The sequence below is a fragment of the Microcaecilia unicolor genome, chromosome 4 (genome assembly GCF_901765095.1).
Source record: "Microcaecilia unicolor chromosome 4, aMicUni1.1, whole genome shotgun sequence".
In the NCBI taxonomy this organism is placed as follows: Eukaryota; Metazoa; Chordata; class Amphibia; order Gymnophiona; family Siphonopidae; genus Microcaecilia; species Microcaecilia unicolor.
The window spans coordinates 189,927,804-189,945,544 of NC_044034.1; the positions used below are offsets into that span (position 1 = coordinate 189,927,804).

General features: G+C 46.0%; 1 protein-coding gene across 6 annotated transcripts in view; it reads left to right on the forward strand.

The window, feature by feature from the left end:
• LOC115468918 overlaps nucleotides 1-17,741 on the forward strand; it is a 191,050-nt gene that overhangs the window by 27,192 nt on the left and 146,117 nt on the right. For all 6 annotated transcript variants that reach the window (XM_030201069.1, XM_030201073.1, XM_030201068.1 and 3 more), the window contains exon 3: nucleotides 16,492-16,809. In XM_030201069.1, the coding sequence (XP_030056929.1) occupies nucleotides 16,492-16,809 (318 nt within the window). The remainder of the gene's footprint in view (nucleotides 1-16,491; nucleotides 16,810-17,741) is intronic.

A 17,741-nucleotide genomic window follows, 5' to 3' on the forward strand; every position in this document is an offset into this window, starting at 1 on the left:
ACCAGCGGGGTGATCACTGTGAGAACTGGCACACGATCCAGCCGAGAACGGGGACCATCAGACAAGGAAGGACCACCAGGCGAGCTGACCAACTCGTGACCACCCACCTGCTGTCCCACCCTGACTTCGACGGCTCCGGAGAAAGGAGAAACAGCTGCTCCTCCCCCCAGAAGAACCGCCGCCCAACCTGTGGTCATCCACCCGCCGAGATCTTAAAGAGAACAGAACAGATAACAAAGCACCGGGTGAGGTCAAGAGTGGCAAATGCTACCTCGGCGGTTCTGGTGAAGGGAGAAACATCCACCTACCAGGATCGCGGACCACAAGCTAGGACGCTCGAGCCGCACAAATGACGGAAGAAGACAAAAAACGAAACCTCAACGGCCCTGAAGCAGGGAGAGATGGCGGCACCTCGCTGGAAGGACCCCACGAGACCGAAGTGCCCAGACCTGCCTCCCGCACGTCAACTTTCCCGACCTAACGAGAACCACCTAAATCTCTCACATCGCCCAACCTATCCAGACCTCGCTGGAAACCTCGCTAGAATCGCAGACTGGATGCATGCTGAGGCCAGGAGAGATCAACACAGAAACAATCGCTGCCCAAAACGAGGACGGGAAACAAAATTACAGCTCATAAGCGAAACTGTCACGTCTGCGGCCGTGACCACCCTCAGACTTACCTTATTTCTGGGGGTCAGCTTCTAAGCTGGCTTCTGCCTATCCTTTCTGGAGTAGTTTTCCTTCTGTGTGCTGGCTGCTTCCAGCATGGCTCTAATTACTCCACTCTACTGCACCTGGGGGTGCTGCCTGAGTTAGCTCTACCTCTGTCTCCAGCCTGGCTCTGTTTGCTCCTCTGTGCTGCACCTAGGTATTCTAAGTCTCTCTGTGTTCTGTGTGCACTCTGCCTGCTCCTTGGTTTGTGCTCCTCTCACCCGCTGGTGGGCAGAGCCAGTGGCTGCCATAATTTGTCTTGCTGTTCCTACCCGTTTCAGACTTTAGCCCAGTCCAGTCTGGTTCTTCCAGGCTGCCGGACTTGTCTGTCTTGTTTGTGCCTGGACAGCCTCCGTAGTTGCTTACTGATGGCTGCAGCTGCTCCTCAGGTGTTGAAGGGCTTTATTAATCACTTGGAGACTGCAGCCTTTGCCTTTGCATCGTCTAAGGTCCCTGGTATGTTAGAGTGCTCTGTGCACTGCCACCTTGTCCAGTTCAGTGTGAGTTTCTAGCTTGTTACTAGTAGCTTGGGCATAGCTTTTCTTGTTGGCTTGTGTACAACTTTACTAGTTCTCCTGTGTGTTGTGTTGTGTTGTGTGAGTTCCTAGCGTGTGACTAGTTAGCTTGGGCATAGCTTTGCTTGTTAGCTTGTGCACAGCTTTACTAGTTCTCTTGTGTTTAGCTTTCTGGTTTTCCCATGTGTGTTTTCCTTTGCTTCTAAAGCTTCAGCCCTAGTCCTGTCCGCTGCCAGTACTCCTTGCTACTGGAGCTCCAGCCATAGTCTTGCTACTTGACGTGACCATTGCCTGAATCTGACTACTCTCTGCCTGAACCCCGATACTTGCTGCCTGTCTGCCTTGCTTTCGCCTAGGTGCCCGGGGGCACTTCTGTATTCTGATTCCTGTTGTTCATGCTTGCCAGGTCCAGTTCCGGTTTTCCTGTAAGCCCTGCCGGCTGCCCGAACCTGAGGGCTCAACCCTCAGGGAACGGTGGCTAAGCGTAGATGAAGCCTAGGCCCAGTGTGTTCCTGTCCAGCGGGTTCCGGTCCCGTGTGTTCCAGTCCAGTGGGCTCCACTCCAGTGTGTACCAGTCCAGTGGGTTCCAGTCCAGTGCGCACCTGTCTGGTGCGTTCCACTCCTGTGTATTCCAGTGCAGAACTCCAGTCCGGGGTTCCAGTCCAGCCTTGCCTCGTCTCTGCTTTGAAGGTGACCTTGCCTGCCACTGCCGCTCCACGGTAGTGGTCCAAGGGCTCACAAACCCAGTGCTTCCAGGGAAGAAACCTGACAGAAACAAAAGCTGAGAAGTTCCGAATGCCTCACAGTGGACTCCTTTAAAATAGTATGTTAAATGACTGTCAGGTTCTCAGGTTCAGAGCCCGCGGGGCCGGGCTCTGGAGCAAATGTGAGCCCTTGGGCTGCTGACGAGGAGCGACAGCAGCAGGCAAAACCCACCAACCAACACTGGGTAAGCACACCGGCAGGAACTGCAGGCACTGCCCAGCGAACCGGAACACATGGACTGGAATCCCCCGGACTGGAGGACACAGAACTGGAACCCTGGACTGCAATCCCCCGGACTGGAACACTCGATTGGAATCCCCCGGACTGGAGGACACAGGACTGGAACACCGGACTGGAGCACACCGGACTGGTCCACACAGCTTCACCTGCACTTAGCTACTAAGCCCCCTAGGAGTTGAGCTCCTAGGTTCGAGTAGCCGACAGGACTTACTGGATACCGGATGACATAGGGACCAGGACTGGAAACAGAAGTGCTCCTAAACCTAAACTGATCTACGTGCTCCCAAGCCCTAAACCAGCAGGAGTGTTCCTAACAGAAAACTGACAAAAGAACTTCCTAAGCCCTATACTAAACAGGAGCTCCTAATCCCTGCTCAAGAAAGGGACTTCCTAAGCCCTAGACTAACAGAGCAGGGAACTAAACACAAAGCTAACACAGGTGCTACTAAGCACCAAGCTACAAGCAGAGCTTTACACTAATAAGCTAAACACAGAACTAACCAGCTACCTAAGCACTGCTCTAGCAAGCTAGATACAACTAACAAGGTGCTTCCTAAGCACTACTCTGGCAAGCAACCAGAAGAGCTCCTAGCACTAAAAGGGAAGACAGGGGAGCCACAAGGAAAAAGAAGGGAAGCTAACACATAAGCCAAAAGTGATTCTAAATCACCAAACACCAACAGCAAAGACTGCAATGCTACCAATAGCACAAACACCAGAAGTACTTCTAACAGCAAACTCTGCAGTGTTCCTAACAACACCAAACCCTGAAGTACTTCTATCAGCAACAGAGCTTCCAAAGCCCTACACACAGCAATGCTTCCAAAACCAAGAGGGAAAAGCAGGGGAACCAAAGGGAAAAGCAGGAAAGCTAAACACATAGACACCAGTGCACACTGCACTAACACTAACCTGGACCTTAGCAAAAGCAAGCAGGGAAACTAGACACAATGTCAGAAGTGCACACTGCACCACCCTACCTAAAGCAAACACAACTGTTGCAAAGGCCCTGAAGGAAACAAGACCACTTCCTTATGAAGGCCCTCCCTGATGATGTCACACTCCCTAGACCTAGGCAAAAGCACACTGACCCAGAGAGGCCCAACCCACACCAATGCAAAACTGTGAAACACTTGAAGCCAGTACACCCAAAGAGAGGTAGAGCAACTCAGGCAACATACCCACAGGTGCAGTGTAGTGAAACAATTAGAGCCATGCTGCTGGAAGCTGCCAGCACAGAGAGACAGAGCCAGCTCAGAAAGGACAGAGAAAAGAAACAGAAGCCAGCTAAGAAGCTGACCCCCAGGAAAGAGGTAAGTTTGAGAGGGGTTCAGACCCCAATCATAACAGCACCTCCCCCTCAAGGCTCCCGTGTCCCCACGGGAGCTCCAGGTCTCAAAAGACAATTTAGGTCTCCATGGGTAGCTGTGATGAAATCTCCCAATGGGTTTCACAACATAAATCTGGGCGGCTGGGCAGGACGTGACAAGTACATCTGGAACTAGGAAACCAGAATGGCTTTGGCCGCCACGAGGCTCTTTAGAACGGCTGCTAGGCAGGATCAGAGTCTTGGATGCAACAAGTGGAGTTCTATTCAACAGGAACCATCTCCTGAAGGAGTCCACAACTTCCTTGACTTCCTGGCACTCCACTGTAGCAGCCAGAACTGGGCTAGAGCCCACACCCATCCTGGAATCTGAAGCCAGACAGGAACTTGAACTGGACTTCAGACTAGTCCTTGCTCCTTGGCTGGAGCTGGAACTCAGAAGGAGTTCAACATCTTGGCTGAAATGGGAACTCGGAGTAGACTCAGCATCTTGCCTGAGACTGCAACCTGGTCCGGCCTCAGCATCTTGGCCGGAACTGCCACTCAACTCGGACTCAGCATCTTGGCTGGACTTGGTACTCAGCATAGACTCAGCATCTCGGCTGGCACTGGAACTCGCTCCGGACTCAGCATCTTGGCCGGAACTGCAACTTGACCCGGACTCAGCCTCTTGACCGGGACTGCAACTTGACCCAGACTCAGCATCTTGCCTGGGACTGGAAATCCAACTTGACCCGGACTCAGCATCTTGCCTGGAACTGGAACTCCAACTCTCACCGGACTCAACATCTTGGCCGGGACTGTAACTTGACCCGGACTCTGCATCTTGCCCGGGACTGTAACTCAATTCTGATTTGGCATCTCGGCTGAACTCTGCACTCGGTGCAGACTCAGCACTCATCGTGAACTCAGTATCTCGGCTGGCCTCTACACTCAGTGCAGACTCAGCACTCATCATGGACTCATCACTCGGTGTAGACTCAGCATCCCAGCTGGGACTGCAACTCGATCCAGACTCAGCATCTTGACTGGAACTACAACTCGATCCAGCCTCAGCATCTTGACTGGAACTGCAACTCGATCCAGACTCAGCATCTTGACTGGAACTGCAACTCAATTCTGATTCGGCATCTCGGCTGAACTCTGCACTCGGTGTAGACTCAGCACTCATCGTGGACTCATTATCTCGGCTGGACTCTGCACTCGGTGTAGACTCAAAATTCCGGCTGGGACTGCAACTCGATCCAGACTCAGCATCTTGACTGGAACTCCAACTCGATCCAGACTCAGCATCTTGACTGGAACTGCAACTCGATCCAGACTCAGCATCTTGACTGGAACTACAACTCGCTCCAGACTCAGCATCTTGACTGGAACTCCAACTCGATCCAGACTCAGCATCTTGACTGGACCTGCAACCCGATCCAGACTCAGCATCTTGACTGGAACTCCAACCCGATCCAGACTCAGCATCTTGACTGGAACTGGAACTCCAATTTGGCCCGGACTCAGCATCTTGCCTGGGACTGGAACTCCAACTTGACCCGGACTCAGCATCTTGGCCGGGACGGCAACTCTCACCGGACTCAACATCTTGGCCGGGACTGTAACTTGACCCGGACTCTGCATCTTGCCCGGGACTGTAACTCAATTCTGATTCGGCATCTCGGCTGAACTCTGCACCCGGTGCAGACTCAGCACTCATCGTGGACTCATCATCTTGGCTGGGCTCTGCACTCGGTGTAGACTCAGCACTCATCGTGGACTCAGTATCTCGGCTGGCCTCTACACTCAGCGCAGACTCAGCACTCATCATGGACTCATCACTCGGTGTAGACTCAGCATCCCGGCTGGGACTGCAACTCGATCCAGACTCAGCATCTTGACTGGAACTACAACTCGATCCAGACTCAGCACCTTGACTGGAACCGCAACTCAATCCAGACTCAGCACCTTGACTGGAACCGCAACTCAATCCAGACTCAGCATCTTGACTGGAACTCCAACTCGATCCAGACTCAGCATCTTGACTGGAACTACAACTCTCAGCATCTTGACTGGAACTACAACTCGATCCAGACTCTGCATCTTGACTGGAACTGCAATTCGATCCAGACTCAGCATCTTGACTGGAACTACAACTCGCTCCAGACTCAGCATCTTGACTGGAACTGCAACTCGATCCAGACTCAGCATCTTGACTGGAACTGCAACTCGATCCAGACTCCGTATCTTGACTGGAACTGCAACTCGATCCAGACTCAGCATCTTGACTGGAACTCCAACTCGATCCAGACTCAGCATCTTGACTGGAACTACAACTCTCAGCATCTTGACTGGAACTACAACTCGATCCAGACTCAGCATCTTGACTGGAACTACAACTCTCAGCATCTTGACTGGAACTACAACTCGATCCAGACTCAGCATCTTGAATGGAACTACAACTCAATCCAGACTCCGCATCTTGACTGGAACTGCAACTCAATCCAGACTCAGCATCTTGACTGGAACTCCAACTCGATCCAGACTCAGCATCTTGACTGGAACTACAACTCTCAGCATCTTGACTGGAACTACAACTCGATCCAGACTCAGCATCTTGACTGGAACTACAACTCGATCCAGACTCAGCATCTTGACTGGAACTACAACTCTCAGCATCTTGACTGGAACTACAACTCGATCCAGACTCAGCATCTTGAATGGAACTACAACTCAATCCAGACTCCGCATCTTGACTGGAACTGCAACTCGATCCCGACTCAGCATCTTGACTGGAACTGCAACCACTCGATCCAGACTCAGCATCTCGGCTGCCACTGCTGCCACTTGATCCGGACTCAGCATCTTGGCAGGCAAAGCCCTTCAGGCTGGACTCAGAAGTTTGGCGGGAAAAATCAGGAAGCCACCTTCTTTCAGCTTGGGCTTCAGGAGTATCCCGTAGGGTTGGCTCCGAGAGGAGTTGGAAGCGGTAAAAGAACAGCTTGGTAGAGGGATCAATAGCAGAAACTGGGTTTTCTTCGAACCCAAGCCAGGAGACACGCCTTCTTTCCGCTGCAGCTTCAGGAGTATTCTTCAGGGCTGGATCAGACAAAAGTGCAACCCGGTAATCCTGGAGTGTCAGAAACGGATCCAGATCAAAAATGGGGTTGGAACTGGGATCCACACTGGTACTAGGAGACTCCGTAGACAGCGCCACTTGAACTGGACGCAGAGACTTGGCTTGACGTGCTGCTTGGACTGGAATCGGAGACTCGGTCAGAAGCACCCCTCGGACTGGACTCAGAGGCTTGAGTGGAAGCGCCACCTGAACTGGAGTCGGAGACTCGGTTAGGAGCATCCCTCGGACTGGACTCTGAAGCTTGGCTGGACGTGCTGCTCGGACTGGATTCAGAGGCTTGTCTAGGCGCGCTGCTTGAACGGGACTGGACCCCTGCTGGGCCCAGAGCGTGGAATTCCCAAGACGTCTCCTCTCAGCGACAGCTTCAGGAGTATCCCACAAAGCTGGATTCAAGACCAGGCTGCGGCGATATTCAGCGAGCGTGATAAAAGGGTCCATATCTGAAACTGGGTTTTCAGCGATTCCAAGCCACCGGACACGTTTTCTCTCAGCTGCTGCTTCAGGGGTCTTCTTCAAAACAGGATGAGACAAAAGTTTCCCACGATACTGACAAAGAGTCATAGAAGGATCAAGAACAACGATGGAGCTGGACCCCAGCTGGGTCAGCTGGGCGGGGGTTCTTGCCGGGCTCATGGCCTTTGCAATCTGTCAGGTTCTCAGGTTCAGAGCCCGCGGGGCCGGGCTCTGGAGCAAATGTGAGCCCTTGGGCTGCTGACGAGGAGCGACAGCAGCAGGCAAAACCCACCAACCAACACTGGGTAAGCACACCGGCAGGAACTGCAGGCACTGCCCAGCGAACCGGAACACATGGACTGGAATCCCCCGGACTGGAGGACACAGAACTGGAACCCTGGACTGCAATCCCCCGGACTGGAACACTCGATTGGAATCCCCCGGACTGGAGGACACAGGACTGGAACACCGGACTGGAGCACACCGGACTGGTCCACACAGCTTCACCTGCACTTAGCTACTAAGCCCCCTAGGAGTTGAGCTCCTAGGTACGAGTAGCCGACAGGACTTACTGGATACCGGATGACATAGGGACCAGGACTGGAAACAGAAGTGCTCCTAAACCTAAACTGATCTACGTGCTCCCAAGCCCTAAACCAGCAGGAGTGTTCCTAACAGAAAACTGACAAAAGAACTTCCTAAGCCCTATACTAAACAGGAGCTCCTAATCCCTGCTCAAGAAAGGGACTTCCTAAGCCCTAGACTAACAGAGCAGGGAACTAAACACAAAGCTAACACAGGTGCTACTAAGCACCAAGCTACAAGCAGAGCTTTACACTAATAAGCTAAACACAGAACTAACCAGCTACCTAAGCACTGCTCTAGCAAGCTAGATACAACTAACAAGGTGCTTCCTAAGCACTACTCTGGCAAGCAACCAGAAGAGCTCCTAGCACTAAAAGGGAAGACAGGGGAGCCACAAGGAAAAAGAAGGGAAGCTAACACATAAGCCAAAAGTGATTCTAAATCACCAAACACCAACAGCAAAGACTGCAATGCTACCAATAGCACAAACACCAGAAGTACTTCTAACAGCAAACTCTGCAGTGTTCCTAACAACACCAAACCCTGAAGTACTTCTATCAGCAACAGAGCTTCCAAAGCCCTACACACAGCAATGCTTCCAAAACCAAGAGGGAAAAGCAGGGGAACCAAAGGGAAAAGCAGGAAAGCTAAACACATAGACACCAGTGCACACTGCACTAACACTAACCTGGACCTTAGCAAAAGCAAGCAGGGAAACTAGACACAATGTCAGAAGTGCACACTGCACCACCCTACCTAAAGCAAACACAACTGTTGCAAAGGCCCTGAAGGAAACAAGACCACTTCCTTATGAAGGCCCTCCCTGATGATGTCACACTCCCTAGACCTAGGCAAAAGCACACTGACCCAGAGAGGCCCAACCCACACCAATGCAAAACTGTGAAACACTTGAAGCCAGTACACCCAAAGAGAGGTAGAGCAACTCAGGCAACATACCCACAGGTGCAGTGTAGTGAAACAATTAGAGCCATGCTGCTGGAAGCTGCCAGCACAGAGAGACAGAGCCAGCTCAGAAAGGACAGAGAAAAGAAACAGAAGCCAGCTAAGAAGCTGACCCCCAGGAAAGAGGTAAGTTTGAGAGGGGTTCAGACCCCAATCATAACAATGACTTTTTGTAATAATGTACTAGTCAGTATTCTGCGTAGTTAACCATGATAATATCTTAAATCATTGTATCATTGAAATGTTTACTGACCTAATCCTCTAATGCTTCTTGAAGTAACGCACTAGTCAGTATTTTACGTAGTTAAGTAGGATAATACCTTAAAGTCATTGTATTATTGAATTGTTTGATGACTGAATCCTCTAATGCTTTAAGTGCTTTCTATGCATGCTATAACATCACACCATTGGTCACACAGCTGAACACTAACTCACACTCACCCCGGCTGCACTACACAAACAAATACTAACATGAATACTAACAAACTACTCCTAATTATCTATTGTCTCTCCCTAATCCACCACGCACTCACATCCCCTCTCACAGACAATAATATGTCCACAATACATAAACCATACACACAACCCATGCACAATACACTTACCCAAAAAATCAAAAAATGGCAAGGAAAACCTTCTACCCACAGACACCATCAACAGAAAGAAAGGAAAGAAAGGACTTTACAAACCCAAATTCCAAGAAGACAGACAACTGATAGACATCATCACAACCTCGAACCCAATGGAACCCCACCAACTAATACAAATAGGCTACGTAAACGCCAGATCTGTAGTTAACAAAACTACGATAATAACCGACTGGATCACAGCCGACAATCTGGATTTCCTACTTATTAACGAAACCTGGATTCATGACTCCAAGGATCCCATAATCTTAGAGCTTTGCCCTCCAGCGTACAAAATTACCCACTGGACAAGGAACGGAAAAAGAGGAGGAGGCATTGCTATCTCTATATATAAATGGCACTTCCAACGTTCTAATTGAAGCCTCCAGCCGGAAACTTGAGGTGGCATACATAGATATCCGGTTTAGCAAGTACACAAAGGAAAAGAGAGTTGCAAGTAAAGCAATTAACTCCTGCCACAGTTGTTTTCTCAGGCACCTGGAGTGGTTGCCCTGGGTGATTAACAAGGTCAGCTGGAGTAAAGCAATTAACTCCTCCCAGAGTCTTGCCCTGGGTGATTAACAAGGTCAGCTGGGGTGCACAGGGAGGGGGGAGGGAGACCCTGGAACTGGGAGGGAGGAGGGAGTGATGGGCCCCTGGCACACACTCTGATTCTCATACATACACACTCACTGTCACAGACACACTCGCACCCAGTCACACTCTCTCTGTCACACACACACACTCTCGCACATTCCCTCCCTCTCACACAGTCAATCTCACACACAGTCTCTCAAACATACACACTCCGAGGAAAACCTTGCTAGCGCCTGTTTCATTTCTCAGAAACGGGCCTTTTTTACTAGTAATCTATAAATCTCAATTCACAATCACAACAGCAGAATCCATTCTTCCCCAACTTGAAATAGCCTCAGTCAGAATCAACCACCCAACCCTACACGACCACCTAAACCTAATCCTGTTTTACAGACCACCAGGCAATTGGCAAGACTCCCAAACGCATTTTATGGATTTCATATCGAACACTTGTGTTTCCACCCAGAACCTTCTCATAGCAGGCGACATCAACCTTCACCTTGAGGATACTAACATAAGCAACGTATGTGAATACAAGGACTTCCTCCAACTATGGGAGCTCCACTGGCCAAACATGCAACCCACCCACAACAAAGGACATACACTAGATATCATTACTCACAAATCCTCATCAGAACCAAATCTCACACTAATAGATACAAAATGGACAGCTACGCCATGGTCCGATCACTACAGAGCAAACCTCTCCCTTCACTGGCGAAAAAAAATGCACAACAAAAACAAGAACAACAAACCTACACTACGAGAGGCAAAATAGACCTGCCAACATTTTGGCAACAATTCTATAACGACGAATGGACAACACCTACAGACTCACCCCAATTTCTTCGTGAATGGGACAACAGATGCAGAACTGTACTAGACAACATAGCACTGCTTCAAACCAGAACCTCACATAGAAAAAACTCAATACCATGGTTTAACGAAGAACTGAAAGAACTAAAAACACAAGTCAGAAGATTAGAAAGAGCATGGAGCAAGAAAAAAGACGAATCCACATTCAAAGACTGGAAACAACTACAAAGAAAATGCAAATACACCATCAGACAAACTAAAAGAACATATTATAAAACCAAAATAGGACCAAACTACAAGGATACACACAAACTCTTCTTACTCGTAAACAAACTACTAAATACTACACCAGTTACTTCTAACAACATAGACACCCCATCTGCAACCAATCTTGCGAATTACTTCAAAGAAAAAATTATAAAGCTACGACTCATGATACCTACCAACATAACTAATTATACAAACCTCCTTGAGTGTCTAGACCCAATACCTGGGGAATACTCAGCAGACCGATCATGGACCAACTTTGACATACTCTCGTTCGACGACATCTCACAATCGCTCGGAAGATATGCCAAGTTGCAATGCAAATTATACATCTGCCCTACTAGCCTTATTAGATCTGCCCCTAAACAATTCAAAACAGACCTCAAGAAACACCTAAACTACAGGCTTCAAAATGGTCTCTTCCCCATGGATAAAGGAAACATCTTACTTACTCCTCTACCTAAAGATGCTAAGAAAAGCACAATGGACCTAACCAATTATCGCCCAGTAGCATCTATTCCGCTCATAACCAAACTCATGGAGGACATAGTGACGAAACAACTCACTGACTACCTAAATAAATACTCAATTCTTCACGAGTCGCAAGCAGGATTTCGATTGAATCATAGCACTGAAACTGTACTAGTGTCTGTAATGAACTCATTTAAACAAGCAATTACAACTGGCAACAACATACTCCTCCTACAATTCGACATGTCCAGTGCCTTCGACATGGTCAATCATGAAATACTATTACATATATTAGAATACTTTGGATTAGGAGGTAAAGTTCTCAATTGGTTCAGAGGATTCCTGACCACAAGATCATACCAAGTAACAACGAACACGGAAATATCAGCCCCATGGACACCTGAATGTGGAGTCCCCCAAGGATCCCCCCTCTCACCAACCCTCTTCAACCTAATGATGATACCCTTAGCCAAATCACTAGCCAACCAAAACCTCAACCCTTACATATATGCAGACGATGACACGATTTATTTCCCGTTTAAACATGTTCTAAATGAAATCACAAACGAGATCAACCAAAGCCTCCAAATCATGCACTCTTGGGTGGGTGCATTCCAGTTAAAACTTAACGCAGGAAAAAACAAGATGGCGTCCGGAAGGGAACGCTAGCCAGACGGCTCGTTACCCGTTTCCCCTCAATCTTTAGTAAATTTTTACCTTGCGATGCCGAAACGGAGGGGCAGGCAGCGGGTGACTCCCTCCACAGCTGCCGTGGTTTCGGGACCGATGGACCGTTTTGCGCAGCCTGTGGGTGTAACGGGACAGGATTCCTCGCTGCAGGAGGGAGCAATGGGAGGTTCCTTGCTCCCTCAGCTTGAGGCTGATATCACCTTTAGCCCCGAACAGCGGAGTCCTCCGATGATGCCGGCAAGGGGTCTGCAGCAGGGGCAGGAAGCACTCGGCGTCTCTGACCTGGAAGTGCATTCAGTGGAGGGAACTGCAGCAGACCAAGAACTACCGGCTGTGGAAGTCGGAGGAAAAAGACTCAGTGAATTGCTGGCTGGGAATCAGGAGCAGACAATGAAGAGAGATTTGACTGAGATTACTATACCCAGTAAGTCATTTTTGTCTTCTAAACCTGGGAATATAACTCTTGACTCGATTTGGGAAGCCTTGGTAGGACTTGAGAACTCTTTTACACAGAAGATATCTTAGGTGTTACAAGTAACTCAGTTGCCTTTGGAAAAAATTGAAGCTTTAGAAACTAGAATGAGTAACACTGAAAAATCTTTAATCTCATGTAATGAAGCACTAAAAACTTCTCAACAAATACAATCAAATTTGATAAAAGAGAACATTATTTTGCATCAAAAGACTGAAAATTTGGAAAATCAACTAAGAGCTAAAACTCTTAGGTTGATTAATTTTCCAAAAACTACACTAATGGCTCCACTAATAATGTTTAAAAAATATTTATCAGATATTCTAAAGATTCCTGAACAAGCATACCCTCCAATTTCAAAAATTTATTATTTGCCTCCATATAAAATTGAGAAACAAAAAGGTGTAGTGGACCAACAAGAACAAAGACCTGACGCTTCATTTGACATGTTGAACTTAACGCAAGAACTTCAAAAAGAAGAAATGACAACGATTCCAGCAACATTGATTGTCTCCTTTGTGTTAGAACCCGACCGTGATTGGGTTCTTAAACAATTTTTCCGTCATAGAGATGAACTCTTTATGAATAACAAAATTAGAATATTTCCGGATATTGCCAGAGTAACACAAAGGAGACGTCAAGCGTTTTTGAAGTTCCGCCCAAGGGTCCTACAGTTGGGAGGACTATTCTGGTTAAATTTTCCATGTAAATGCGTGATTAAACTTAGCTCAGTCAAATATATTTTTTATGATGCAAGTCAATTGAATAATTTTCTTGATTCTAAGTTTGCAGTTGATTCTAATCAGCAATTGCAGGCTCTGTCTACATCTACTCCGTAAAAAGGATTATAACAGGCATACTATGTTCTCTTCCCCTTTTTTTTGATCTTATGTATTAATGAGAAAAATTTTTCCTGGAATTGTACCTTGTTTTTTCTCCAATATTGTGGACTTGAAATGGATGAGATAAAGTAATAACTTTATATTTTGATTTCCCTATGAAAATGATGTATATTTTCTTCCATTTTTTCATTTACAAGTGTTCTTGTAATAATTCGTTAAAACTTATAAATAAAAAAAAAAAAAACTTAACGCAGAAAAAACACAATGTCTGGTACTTACCTCACTGTCAAAAATACAGAAGAAACCTGTCTTCGCAACGACAACAGTAATCAAAAAACAGCGAAGATGACACAAAAAAGGGGAACCGAAGAAAAAAAGAAAAGATAATTAAAAATTTTTAATTATCTTTTCTTTTTTTCTTCGGTTCCCCTTTTTTGTGTCATCTTCGCTGGTACTTACCTCACAACATAACACAAGCAACTTCACCACCATAACCACACCAAACTTTTCTCTTCCCGTCTCAAATAATCTGAAAATTCTTGGAGTTACCATTGATCGAAACCTCATACTCGATAACCACGTGAAGAATACAACGAAAAAGATGTTCCACTCCATGTGGAAACTCAAAACAGTAAAACCTTTCTTCCCGAGATACATCTTCCGTAACCTGGTACAGTCAATGGTACTAGGTCACCTGGACTACTGCAATGCACTGTACTCTGGATGCAAAGAACAGACTATCAAGAAACTCCAAACAGCCCAGAATACCGCCGCCAGACTCATATTTGGAAAAACTAAATATGAAAATGCAAAACCCTTAAGAGAGAAACTTCACTGGCTTCCACTTAAGGAACGTATCACGTTCAAGATCTGCACAATTGTACACAAAATCATCCACGCAGACGCCCCGACCTACATGCTAAACCTCGTAGACCTGCCTCCTAGAAATGCCAAAAGATCATCCTGCACATTTCTTAATCTACACTTCCCCAGCTGTAAAGGACTAAAATACAAGCTGATACATGCGACTGCCTTCTCTTACATTAGCACGCAGCTGTGGAATGCATTACCAACTGCCTTGAAAACAATTGACGAAATATCTAACTTTCATAAATCTCTGAAGACGTATCTCTTCAACAAGACCTACAAAGAGAACCCATAACCTAACTAGATCACCTCGCCAATCCACCCCAGTTATGAAAGTCTTCCTTTTACATTTATCTGCCTAAATCTTTTCTCTTTTCCCATCCTCTAATCTTTTTACATCACTAATTGTATCTAACATCCTGGAATGATGATGCCATAACAGGTCTCTGTAAGCCACACTGAGCCTGCAAATAGGTGGGAAAATGTGGGATACAAATGCAATAAATAAATAAATTTGTCAAATTGCCCCATTACATCTTCCACGTTTACAGAGATTTGATTCAGTTTCTCTGACTCGTCAGCATTGAATACCATTTCTGGCACTGGTATCTCTTCCTCGGTGAAGACTGAAGCAAAGAATTCATTTAATCTCTCTGTCCCTGAGTGCCCCTTTTACCTCTCAGTCATCTAGCGGTCAAACTGATTCTTTTGCCACTTCTTGGTTTTACTGTGCATTTTTGCCTGCAACGCAATCTTGTTTTCAAACTCTCTTAGCCTTCCTTATCAGCGCTTTTTGTTTATTTACAACATTTTTAGCCTGCCAGTCTGCAATGTTATGGATGGGTTACAATAAATAAATAAATAAATAAAGCAAATGCATATGCAGGCTAAGAACCCGTAAAACAATAAAAGACTGCTACATGCACTGTAAAACAAATACTAAAGTGAATGCATACTCAGGCTAAGAACCCATAAAAGCCTTCTCAAATTAAAACAACTTTAACTGTTTATGAAAAATAATATAGGGGCCCTTTTACTAAAGTGTACTAAAATCTGGGTTTAGCACGGCATTATTGTAAGGCTATTTTTGAGGTTGTGCATTACCTATTAGCATATTACAGCTGCAAAACAATTATGTGGGATCACTTATGTGCTCCTATGTTAACCCTGCATTATCCAGTTGGCATGCGGTAATCCTAACACAGTAGCTGGATATCGCAGGAATGCCCATTCTCCGCCCATGACATGCTCCCAAAAATATTTTTTAGGTTATACGCAGGCTATCACGAGTAATCAGGCAAAGTACTGCAAAACACTTTACCATGTTTTGTGGTACCTGCTCTTGGTTTCTAATTCCACTTTAAGGGCTTAGCATGCTTTGGTAAAAGGGCCCTACAGTCAGGTTTTGCCCAGACAGTAGAAGGAAAGTTAGGCCATAAAATAGGTATAATCACTGATAAAGTCTACTCACAGGATTTCATCCTCTAAACAACCATGATGGAGGAATAATGAAAGAGCCTTGGAGACAGGCATGGGAGGGCCTAACAAGGAGTCAAGTGATGAAACTACAGTGGGGGCCACCATACTTCGGACAATGTGATTTCTTTTCCCCACCATCCTTTTTTGTGTCTCCTGATGTGTGTTACTAAGAACGTTTTACTGTAAAAGTAAAATAGAGCAAAAGCAATACATCTAAATCTGGAAATGAACTCAATTTATTAGTTGTGCTTCTGAGAAAAGAAGATAATTTTAAAAAGTTTTTAAACAGGTTAAAAAAAGTTTATGTAAAAGCATCTTGTGAAACTCGCCTTCTTCCCTCATGTATGGAGCTAAGTATAGCAACTTTCAGCCACACCAAAAGGAGGTAAGGACTGTAAAGTATGCATTGGTATGCATCATTCCCATTGCCATCAATCCAAAGAGTAGAAGACCTGACTCCAGATTTGACCAGGGGACCTCCGTTCTCCTAGATGAGTTTTCTTGTACCTTAAGTCCTCCACATAATGTTCTCTGTAATAAAACTGCTTTCTTCTAAAGGCCCCATTTCTGTTGTGATGTATTCTGCTGGCACTAGTCTGCTTCCTTTGCAGATCTTGGTGTCTAGGTGTGGACCTTAGTTAGCATGTAAACATTTTTCTTTGTTTTTTTTTTTTTCCAGCTCGTCCATTTGTGACTGTATCCTCACCTGAAAGTGTTGAAGTTGGCAGAGAAGCAAGCTTGCTGTGCAAAGTAAATGGTTATTATGGTTCTGATATACAAATTCAGTGGATCAGAGTTAAAAATGATAGGACTGAATTCATCTCAGCAAACGTTTGCCAGGGGAGACCAGTTGTGAACCTTGATGGTAGATATAACGTTTCAGTTGAGGCTGTCGTAGAACCAGTGCAGGAGGACATTGGAAGCCAGTATGCATGTCTTGTGAAACACAGATCTTTCTCTCCAAACTACATAGAAAAAGCCAATTTCACTGTAAAAGGTAAGAAAAGTACCAGCATATTTGTTTTTTAAGTTATGCTTTTAAAAGTGTGAACTTTGACTTGAAATTTGTCAAAAGGAATGCTCTAAAGCATATCACACTGTGATATTGCTGAACAGGTAAAGTAGTCTGTCATTGATATGAATTACATGTACTTTATACTTTGTCACAGCATGACCAAACCAAGAGGTATTAATGGTATGGCTCTGAGGAGACACTGGACTGGAAAGAATGGGGTTAATAAATGCTTGAATTAAGAGGGATCTGGACTGGACTAGTTTCCTTTTTTACGATGAGTCTGCTTAAATACCAAGCCAGACCCTGCAGAATATATTCTAGATCCAGATGTGCTCTTGAACAGTGGTTCTCAAATCTGTCTTGGGGGTGGGGGAGAGCCCACCAGCCAGTCCAGTTTTCAGGATATCCCTAAAGAATATACATTAGAGAGATTTCCATAGGGAAGAAATTTACTACCTGATATGGGCCAAATTGTACTTACTCCTATACCCAAGGGTTCTAATCTAGATTTATCATTACCTTCTAGTTATTGACCAGTGGCAAGTATACCTTTATTCACGAAATTAGTTGAAACTTATGTAAGCCATCTTTTATGAAATATATGGATAATTTCTCTCGCTTACATTTTTCTGAGTTTGGTTTTAGGCCATTTCATACCACCGAGACTTTGTTGTTTGTGTTGACCTCATTTGTAAAGAATGTACTGGGTGCTGGAAAGCAGGTCATCCTACTCCAATTTGATATTTCGGTGGCATTTGATGCCATTGATCATGATCTTATGTTATGTAGGCTGAGTGATTGGCATCTCAGGCTCAGTATTCAGTTGGTTTCTGTACGACTGAATAAAATCTTTTCTAAACACTGGTTCCCGGGCTCCGATGTTCCCCAGGGCTCGCCTTTGTCTCTGGTACTGT